This window comes from Cervus canadensis, chromosome 1 (genome assembly GCF_019320065.1).
Source record: "Cervus canadensis isolate Bull #8, Minnesota chromosome 1, ASM1932006v1, whole genome shotgun sequence".
Taxonomy (NCBI): Eukaryota; Metazoa; Chordata; class Mammalia; order Artiodactyla; family Cervidae; genus Cervus; species Cervus canadensis.
In genome coordinates this window covers 21,552,521-21,562,756 of record NC_057386.1, presented here as the reverse complement: position 1 = coordinate 21,562,756, position 10,236 = coordinate 21,552,521, and the positions used below count along the sequence as shown (strand labels likewise).

The 10,236-nt window shown below is 35.4% G+C and overlaps 1 protein-coding gene across 2 annotated transcripts; it reads right to left on the bottom strand.

Moving 5' to 3' along the window:
• Positions 1-292: 292 nt before the first annotated feature.
• Positions 293-10,023, bottom strand: KRT222 (keratin 222). 2 transcript variants are annotated; one of them, XM_043469788.1, is made up of 6 exons: positions 9,856-10,023; positions 6,562-6,690; positions 5,599-5,819; positions 3,113-3,189; positions 2,768-2,903; positions 293-2,360 (listed from the first exon to the last, which is right to left on the bottom strand). In XM_043469788.1, exons 1-6 carry the CDS (start codon positions 9,949-9,951, stop codon positions 2,132-2,134), a joined length of 888 nt encoding a protein of 295 aa, XP_043325723.1. In that variant the 5' UTR covers positions 9,952-10,023; the 3' UTR covers positions 293-2,131. The 2 variants fall into 2 exon arrangements, with proteins under 2 accessions (XP_043325723.1, XP_043325732.1); XM_043469797.1 differs by having other exon boundaries at positions 9,774-9,909.
• Between the last annotated feature and the right edge of the window lie 213 nt (positions 10,024-10,236).

Below are 10,236 nucleotides of genomic sequence, written 5' to 3'. Positions count from 1 at the left end.
TTGAGGATGCTGATTACAGGATCAGGAGCAGAGTGAGCCCTCTGCAAATGGTGGCTGCTGTTTTTATATTTTTCCCAGGACTATGAGATTATTTTTATTCTTTAATTAGAATATATCATATATTAGAATATACCATTCTTAATTTTTCTGTTGCTAAATAAAAGTATAACAATTGTGCTTTTTATGCACCTTCGTTGTAGTTTTCTCCGTTCTGCAATGAAGCTAACAATATTGGAATAATTCTACTCAATACAATGTATCAGACTCAAATACAATACAGGTTTGCAAGTTCATGTTTCAGTTTTTTTTTTATTGTAATGGTATCATTTACTATGGTAAACTCATATCCCAATTTAAAATGCAAATATTGAAGCAAATAAAGCTGTTATAAATTCAGGTACTGTATTTTAAAATGTACATGTTATACATACAAGAGCTGCATAGTGGAATTACTATCACGAGCAGTTACATTCATGATGCCGGGTACTGTTTTTAACACTGTGTATAGATGACACTAAATATATTCCTTTATTTATGATACTGTTGCTTAGTACAGTAACTTTTAGTACAATAGCTTATATGATTGCATTTCCAAAGCTTTAATAAAGTTAGTAGCATTTAACTAATATTGAATGAAAACACTTTGATGTACAGGATGTATTTTAGGTCAGATGCTTATGCAAAAAGAAGTACTTCACATGCTGTTGTGTCCGTGACAAAACAAAATCATCCCTTTCACAAAATAGAATAAGCCAGGCTAAAATAAAGCTGAACTAACTGAAAAACATTTAAATGTTATTCCCTGCATTATGTTAAAGATTATTTAACATAATTTTTTTCTGGTTAAAATTACTTTTTTTTTTTTGGTTGAAAGAAGGAAGAGAGAGTTCCAAAGGCTGTATTAATATCCTAACAGCTATAGCCCTTTAGGTGATACTTTAGCTGGGAAAAAAAGTATGGAGAGTTGTACTCAGTGTTTTTTCTGCTTAGAAAAAAACTGATAGCCTATAAATTTCTAATGTTTTAAAACAAGTATTTATTATTTAAGGTCTTTAAATATACCTGTATTAAACAAATTAGGCTGTTTAAAAAACTTTGCAACAATACTTGACTTATTCACAAATATATTTTCTTTCCATATTTATTAGGGTTTGAACAACTTACAAACATAAATCCTGCAAATACTCTTTGCTTAGATAACAATACTGTTATCTTAATTCACATGAATGTTTGCAAGACGTATTTATAATACTTTATATAGTATCTTTATCTAATGCTCGTATCAGAGACTCAAATTAAATCACATTTAACTTTATACAGATGGAAAAGCTGGAATGATAAGAGGTTGGATCCTGTTCCAGTAATTGTAGTAACTAGCTTTCCTCTTTTGCTTCTGTAGCTGGCCCTCTGATTTTTGTGTGGGAGGATACAACTTTACAGTTCTTCGAGTAAAGTTACTCTTCAGGAAATCAGATAATGATGACAGAGAACCTTCAGATGAAGATTAATTTAATCATCAGATGAGCCTGGGGGTGTCTTCTATAGTTTGCTCAAAACATCTTGTAGAAAATAACTCTTATTTTCTACCTGCACAAATTATTATCTCAAAAGGAAAGAATTCGGTTAAGTGAGTAGTGAGTCCTCTTTAAAGGTTTGTTTATAATTGCTTTCTTTTATAAGTAGAAAAATTCTTTTAGATGTAACCAGTCATTGAATAATGATGACTCAATGTGTTTCTTAACATAATACAATCATATTTAAACAGACTCTTCCCTTTTCCTTAGAATGTTCAGCCATTTAGTGAAATTTTAAAGACTTAACTAAACCATCTTAACGCTTACAGTTTCTGACAAAAATTTAAGTGAAAAAGAAGACTATTTGGATAATAAATAAAATAGAACCTGTACTAAATTTCTGATTTTAAGCTCCCTTTGTCCAAAAAAAAAAAAAAAATACACCTATAATTATATCCAGAGACATTTTGTCCCTCCCTCTTTTTTTTCTGATGAGTCATACATTGATCATAACATACATACTTAATAACTTAAATTTTGGAACAGAAGGTGGCCAGCAGGCCTACCCTGGTCCATCCTAATGTCATTTTCACATCAAATCAAATACTGTCCTTGTATTAATTAGTTGTTGATGGACGTTTGATAGAGGGGATACTGCATGATCTTCTCATGATAAGCCTGACTTCTATATCTGGTAGATTATCCTGCTTAGTCTGTGAACACCCTTCATCAGTGGCTGCTAAATGAAGATCAAATCGAAGAGAAACTGATTTTTTCCTTAATCGAGGGTTATCTTTAAAGAAGGAGCCTTCCCATTCTTTAATAACTTCATCCACTTTCTCTGTCCTGAAATGATAAAATAAATCTTCCTATATGAAGAAGTAAAAAAATGTAATATGTACTGTATATGAAAAATAAATCAAGAAATGTCTATCACTTATATTAGATTTTAAGTTACAATTTATAATTTACATTGTGACAGTTATATGTGTATTCTTTAAAAATCATATGAATAAAATTTCTAAGGGATTCTATGGAATTTTCATGTTTTGGCTATCTTTTTTGGGAAAATGATGAATTAAGGATTGAGTACTTCATCTGAGTTTTTATATATTTATTCATGTCTGATTAAAAATCACAATATATAAAATTATGTTTAGACACATTCAAAGATTACTGAGATTACTCAATTGAAGTTAATTTTTTTTTGCATGTGTTCACTATTATTTCTAAGTCAAAATTATTTTACTTACTGAATAGTGCCATGAGCTTCAGTGCTTTCTTTCACAATATTTCCATTTAATATTGCCTGTTTGGTCACTGTTTCCACTTTTTCATCCTCATACTTTTGTGGGACTTTTGTTGAAAAAGATATTTCATTTATAATGGCTGTGAAAATATTAATTATGAAATATTAAATTACAACATTCACAGTACTATTCAGTACTATTCACAGTACTATTATATACTAAGTACTAGTCACAGTCAATGTGTATGTCAAACTTTATTCAAATATTGCTTGTTTTTGCTACTTTAGAGAATTTATAATCCCTATAAATGGCACTTCACGTTTCAGGTTAGTTAAATCAGAAACTCACCTGAAGGTAAAACAAAACCGACTCTACTTGTGGTAGGTTTTTGTTCTTTTTTCCCACCTTGGATACTACCATAATATCTGAAATTGGAAAAAAATTATATTATAGAAGCAACATTGTATTAGCATGTAATTGAAACAAATGCTCTCCAATAAGAGAATGGATAAATTGTAGCTTAGTCAGTAAAGAATCTGCCTGCAATGCAGGAGACCTGGGTTTGATCCTGGGTGGGGAAAATCCCCTGGAGAAAGAAATGGCAACCCACTCCAGTATTCTTGCCTGGAGAATCGCATGGACAGAGGAGCCTGCCAAGCTACAATTCATGGGGTCACAAGAATCAGACAGGATTTAGAGACTAAACCACCACCAACACAAAGGAAGTACTACCTAGCAGGAAAATAAGTGAACTAAAGATACGCTGTATCTGTAGGGAACAATCTCCCAAGTATAACATTGAGTCGGGGGTGGGGGGGGGGAAGAAAGATTATAGCTAGCTAATTTTACAAAGATTAAAATATATGCAAAACAATTCCCCATTTTGCTTAGGGATATATATAATGAGACTTACAAGCCTCAGACCTGGGAGCCAGGTTAGACTGATGGAGGGGAATAAGATGGGTTGGGGTGTGGTTTAGATGCTGAGGTAGGGATTAGGGGGACTTCAGTAACATTATAAATGTTTCATGGACTTCCCTTGTAGCTCAGTCGGTAAAGAATCTGCCTGCAGTGTAAGAGATCTGGGTTCGATCCCTAGGTTGGGAAGATCCCCTGGAGAAGGAAATGGCAACCCTCTCCAGTATCCTTGCCTGGAAAATCTCATGGACAGAGGAGCCTGGTTGGGCTGCAGTCCATGGGGTGGCGAAGAGTTGGGCTCAACTGAGCAGCTAACACGATAAATGTTTCACTTCTTAAACATAGGAGTTCATTATATTTTTCTTGATAACTTTTGTAACTTTATCTTAAATAAATTTAAGTGAATGTTGCTCAGTCATGTCTGACTCTTTGCGACCCCATGGACTGTAGCTTGCCAGGCTTGTAGGTCCATGGAATTCTCCAGGTCAGAATACTGGAGTGGGTAGCTGTTCCTTTCTTCAGGGCATCTTAGCAACCCAGGGATCGAACCAGGTCTCTCACATTGTAGGCGGATTCTTTACCGTCTGAGCAACCAGGGAAGCCCAAATACCTGTGTATCTTAAATATAGCATAATAAAACTTTAAAAATTGTGTTAAAGGAATGTTAAAGACCATTTTTATCAACATCTTGAATGATTAGGCATTAAACCAAATCTACAACCATTTTATTTCATAATAAATGAATTATATATATACAGCTATATAATTTATTTACATAGCACTGTTTTAAGCATTTTACAAACATTAATTCATTTAATCCTCAGCAATTCTGAGGTAGGCGTTTTATAGATGAGAAACTGAGGCAAAGAGAGATTTAATAATTTGCCCAGCATCACTTAGCTACTAAATGGTATTTTTAATTCAATTTATGTTTTGCAAGGATTTGGTAAATGTCAAGACTTATTATAGATGATAGTAGTTTCACCCAGTTTTATAGAGGACTCAGAATTCTGAAGCAAGTACAAATAAAGCATTATTTTTCTGGGAATATGGAAAATTGTAGGTTGTGCTGTGCTCCAAGTCATATGAACTTACAAGTGATTGCAGATTATGAAACTGTGTGTGAACTATTAAGAATCCCTCTTTTGATGCCTTTTGTTGTCAGAGTATCTGGAAGTCTTTCAAACCATGTAATTAGAACAACATTGTTTTCCATGGTTGTAATATAATAATAATAGTAACAACACTATTACTAATAGTATTATTATTATTTTGGAGTTTGATGTGTGCCTGGAGTGGGCCCTTGTGGGAGGGGGAAAAGCGGTAATGTGTGAATTTTTCAAACTTTCTTCATGGGTGGTCTATTGGAGGCACTAATTCTATAAGGGGTGAATGGCAGGGAAAGTGAGAATGTTAAAGAAGGTCTTCTTTGTAGTGATGGAGGATCATTTCTATTTTGTTCCAGGCTTGCTTGTACTCTTTCTTGTAGCTCAAGTCCCCGACTTTGGCTCGTGTATTCATAATTTGGGGTGTGCTTTCTCAGCCGTGTCTGACTCTTTGCAACCCCGCAGACTATAACTTGCCAGGCTCCTCTGTCCATGAGATTTTTCAGGCAAGGATACTGGAGTGGGTTGCCATTTTCCTCTCCAGGGGATCTTCCCAACCCAGGGATCAAACTCATGTCTCCTGCATTGCAGACAGATTATTTCCCTGACTGAGCCATCGAGAAAGTCCCTCATAATTTGAGGGGGCTGGAACTAGTTCTCCCACTTATTTTTTTGCAGTGCCTATTTTGTGGTAGGAACTCAGTGATCATGTCTTGGTAATGATAGGTTTTTAGATTTAATTTTTCCGACTACATCAGTGACCTAAGTGGCTCTGTATTTCTGGTCATTCACTATATGGAAATTAGGTACCTGATTTCTTCCTTTTCCAGGAGGCGGCGATATGTTGCGATTTCCTGTTCCAGCCTCATCTTGGTGTTGAGGAGCATTTCATGCTCTCGAAGCTGCCTTTCAATGCCACGCCTTACTTCCTGTAACTCTTTTTCTAGTCCTTCAATCACTGCCTCTAGGTCTTGCAGCTGCATTTGGTAATGTTGCTCACTGGCTTGTAGGGAGTTTTCAAGGCCCCTTTCCTGTTTTATACAGATCTTCATCAGTGAATCAAGGAAACAAACTGTGTCTCTGAAATCTGATTTGCAATGTCTTCACCCAGTTGAGTTCTTTCTTTAAAAGGTTGCAATAATTGTACAGCACTTATGCAAGAGGTATTTCCTTACAGCTTTAGGTATGGCACAACTTTTAAAAAGTTGTATTTTCTATCTACAGCTAGAGAGTTTTCTATTTCCAAGGAATCCCATGATCATTCTTACGCCCCCACCCCCGCCGCCACCCACCAAAGGAACCTGCAGTGTGATTAGTTTATTATCACCCTGATTTATTTGATTTCTTAAATATTGAAAAGTATAGAATATTGAATATTAAAGCCAGAGCAGACTCCTTATAAAAGGCATTTTTGGAAAGTGTTTAGATATTTTTCTATTAGAAGTCTTTGTAGCATGGATAAAAGAATTCTCCACTGTTATGAGTTTGGATAATGACAAAAGCTCTGTTCCCCCATTCTAACATTTAGAGAACCCCAGGGTTCTGGAGTAAGGATTATTTCATTATTGTAAGTGTGAACTAAACCTTCAGTGAACTGATGATAGACATTGCCATGATGGAGGCAGGGCACTAGTTGAACTAGGTCAAATGGATAGAATTCAGTGCCCTGATTTTTAGTTTTTCGCTGTCCAGTAAGGGATGTCACTCTTCCCCTCTCCTAGTCAGATAACATCTGGGGACCCAGTGGGCCAGCCGCCTTGAGGTCGTGCTTACCACAGCATGCAGAGATTCAATTTCCACTTGCAGGTGATGCCACTGGCGTCGGGCTTCCTTGAGCTCTGCTTGAGCTGCCTTTAAAGCCTCTTCATCTTTGTCCATTTTTTTGCTTAGATCTTCTTCCAACTAGAAGAAAGCCAACAACAACAATAGTAGCAACAACAACAACAAAAAGCACTTTTGAAAATGAGACCTTTAAAAGCAGTTATAGACAAATAGGATAGGAATCAAATCTTTTTTCTTTAGATTACAGATGTATGTTCTGGTTGGTGCTCAGTCACTAATTAAACACATGCATGAGTTAATTGCACTCTTAGCCTCGGTATTCTCAGATGTAAAATGAACCTCGAAAGTCCTTTCCTACCATGACGGTCTATAAAATGCAGAAAAATACATTTTAATGAGAAGTAAGCTTGCAAGGCCTAAGTTTGAGACCTCTGATTCTTAACTTTCCATTATTTATGGCATCATTAAGGAAGAAAGATAGAAAATTAGCTACTTCTTCCCCCCTCCCCCACTTTTTTCTTATAAGCTACTTTATGAATCAATTTTTTCTGGGACTGGATATATGGACAGGAAGTAAATACTACTAGAAAATATATTATGAATAATTTAGAGAGTTAAGTTTTCATAGGCATTAGAGGTTCTAAAATAGACTTCTATATTAAAAGAATCCACTGTTGATTCACCTTTATCAAAATGATCTTTTTAGAAGGCATGCTAACTTTGGATATCTAGGGTGGTAGCAAAATGACTTCTTTAAAGACTGCTCTCTAAATGTTCTCATGTTAAATAATGAGTGAATTAGTTTATATTCAACTTTAAGTGTTCTTATGCGGATGCTGGGATTGAATGAAAGTATCTTTTGACAGAATTCTCAACATTTGGCCCCAGGAGCAGTCGGAGCAATGTATGGAATTGATTGTACTATTTTGAGGCAAAAATTAGAACTTTTTAATGTTCATATAAAAATGCATTTTACAAAAAAAAAAAAAAAAGAGTATTTATGTAAACATATAAGTTCAAAATACTGCCTATGATTTGTGTAGCCAACTTCATAGGCAAAAAAAAAAAAATGCATTTTAAAACATACAAAAATTAATTTGGTGGGACAATAGATTTTTTAAAGGAAATATTGGATTAAATGAAAGTCAATAAAGTATAGTTCAAGGAATTACATGACAAAATTCATTCATTTCTCTTGATTTGTTATGTCACTTATTCTTAGTGTTAGGTTGGCAAAACAAAGCAGCAACACATATTAGAGAAACCGCAAAAGAGGAGGACAAGAATTTCAGAAATAGAAGAGCATAAAAATTCTGGTACCTACTGGATTTTGAGTGAGGAGCTGGCAGCTAGGTTTGTGTGGTAGCTAGATTCTGAAGATGGCTCTCAGTGAATCACTCCTCCCCAGATTCATGTCCTTGTTTGGTCCTGTTCCACACTGAATCTGGGATGACTTGTGTCTTGCCTTAGTCAGCAGAATATAGAAGATGTGCCAGTTGTAGGCCTAAGCCTTAGGAAGCCCTGACAACTTCCACTTCTGTGCTTTAGGGAGCCCTGGTATACATTGGGAACCTCAATGTATAAGAGGTCCAGATACCCTGTTGGAGAGACTGTGTAGAGGCCAGATGGAGAGAAACAGGCCCAGCTGTCTCAGCTGAGCCAGCCTTCCAGAAATGTCCTGCCAAGGTGCCAGACGCAGGAGTAAGCCACGTTGGCTGGCCCAACCTGGTTGTACCCCAAGATGACTGTGGTCCTGGCCAGTGTCATGTGCGGTGGAAGAATCACCCCCACTGAACTCAGTTAACCCACAGCAATATGAAAGACAATACAATTGTCTTTTTAATTCACCAAGTTCTAGAGTGGTTTGTTGTATATCTGTAAATAACTAAAAGAGCTTACATTTATTGTGTAATAATTAAGTAATCATGCTTTCTCAAATTTATTCCCATTGATTTTCTGAATTCTTTAGGAAAAAAAGAAGTCCCCTAAAGTAGTTTTATGTTAAAAGGAAACAAAACTTACTGTAGTCTTGCTTTTTCACTTTAGTCTTTCAGCATTGTGACTTGTAAACTAAGTAACTTGTATTTCTATTATTGCAAAATAAAATGTTTATTTGGTTTATAATTTTCAGAAATTGTCATCTATTGTTTTCTTCTCTTTGTAAAAGGTGAGTGAATTCTTGCAGCACTTCAAATATCTCAGTGAATTTGCTTCATCTGAGATGTTGATCATTCTTTATGAAGACTGAAAATGTTACCTAGAGATTACATTTATGATGTTACTAAAAATGAATTACTAACATGATAAGGTCCTATGATTTCCCAGCAATATTTTTTTCCCTTTTGGTGATGTTCTTAAGTAAACTCTTTGCTGTGTTTGGGTGCTTGGAATAGAACTTGAACTCAGATATGATAGGTAAACTAAAAAAAAAACAAACCCAAAACCCTGAATTTCTGAAGCTTTGTTTCTAAAATAGATGTTTGTCCACTTGTTTAGAGATGAGACCTTAATTAATTGCTAAGAGTGATTGTCATTTTAAAACAAAGTGTCTATGAAATGAGGATTTAGCCCTTATTTAATTTGGCTCTTTTTCTAAACAATACTTAAATATTACATGCTTAGTGTTAGAGATAAACATTTCTCACCTTTTAGCACAAAAGCAAAAAAATCTATAGTCAAAGTGGAAAGTCCTTATTGATTTGGAGAATTTTGAGTGTCCCAATTTATATCATTGTTTCTGAATACCATGTTCACATACTCACATGATTTCTGTTTGTAACAGTCTGGTATAAAATCAAACTCATGAAAAAATGATAGAAACCTTTTAGAAATATTTCACTTAGTTTTATCTTGCAAAGTGTGCTAGATAATAAATTCACTATAAAGCCTGTCATTTTAAAGGTGTTATTTAAATTATTTCTATAAGTAAATCCATGGTATCTTCCAAGGGTATCTGAAATGCTTCCTTCCTATAAGATTCTAAAAAAGATTACTGTGCATCATTTTATTGTATACTGATCCCATGTTTTGTTAATGACAGTAACCTCATGGTTTATATAAAAATCAAATGCATCAATCAACATTCATTTAATGGTCATTTAACAGTAATACACACAGCCTTTCCCCCTAAAGTCCCTGTCACATTGCAGTAAAACCTAAATTCCTTCCCCAGTATATGCTGCATTGAAAAGGAAATACTGTACCTCAGAGAGGCCGGGACAGGAATTGGATAGACATGGATTGTCTCCTTATCCTGGAAGATGCCTGTCTGTATGAAATCATTACCTGGATCCTTGTTGAGAGCACGGTCTCTATCTGATTTCTGGTGAGGAGCTTTTCATAGTTTGCCCTGATCTCATTGAGTAGCTGGGACAGCTCCATTCTTTTCCCATCCTCCACCTTGGCTAACAGAACCTTATGGATAGGATGAGTCTCTGCGGCAGAACCTGCTCTGTCTGCATCGCGAGCAGAGAGAGCGCCATGGAGCCTTAAAGATACAGAGCTCCTTTTTTCAGAAGCCATGGAAACCCCTGGGTTTCTCATCAATTATGCAAATATTTGGTAAACCTTTTTCTCCTATTGTTGTCAATCTGGTAGAAGTGTCAGTCTCTCCATAAAAGAGCAAAAAAATGAAGACTGTCTCAGTATTCCTGGATTGGGTCTCTG

Excerpts from the sequence above, each read along its gene's own strand:
- KRT222 (XM_043469788.1), bottom strand. The coding sequence starts at position 9,951 with ATGGAGCTGTCCCAGCTACTCAATGAGATCAGGGCAAACTATGAAAAG. Across the intron at positions 6,691-9,855 it reads TGCTCTCAACAAGGATCCAG|TTGGAAGAAGATCTAAGCAA; the intron begins GTAATGATTTCA and ends GCTTTCTTCTAG. Across the intron at positions 2,904-3,112 it reads CGGTTTTGTTTTACCTTCAG|CCATTATAAATGAAATATCT; the intron begins GTGAGTTTCTGA and ends ATATTTTCACAG.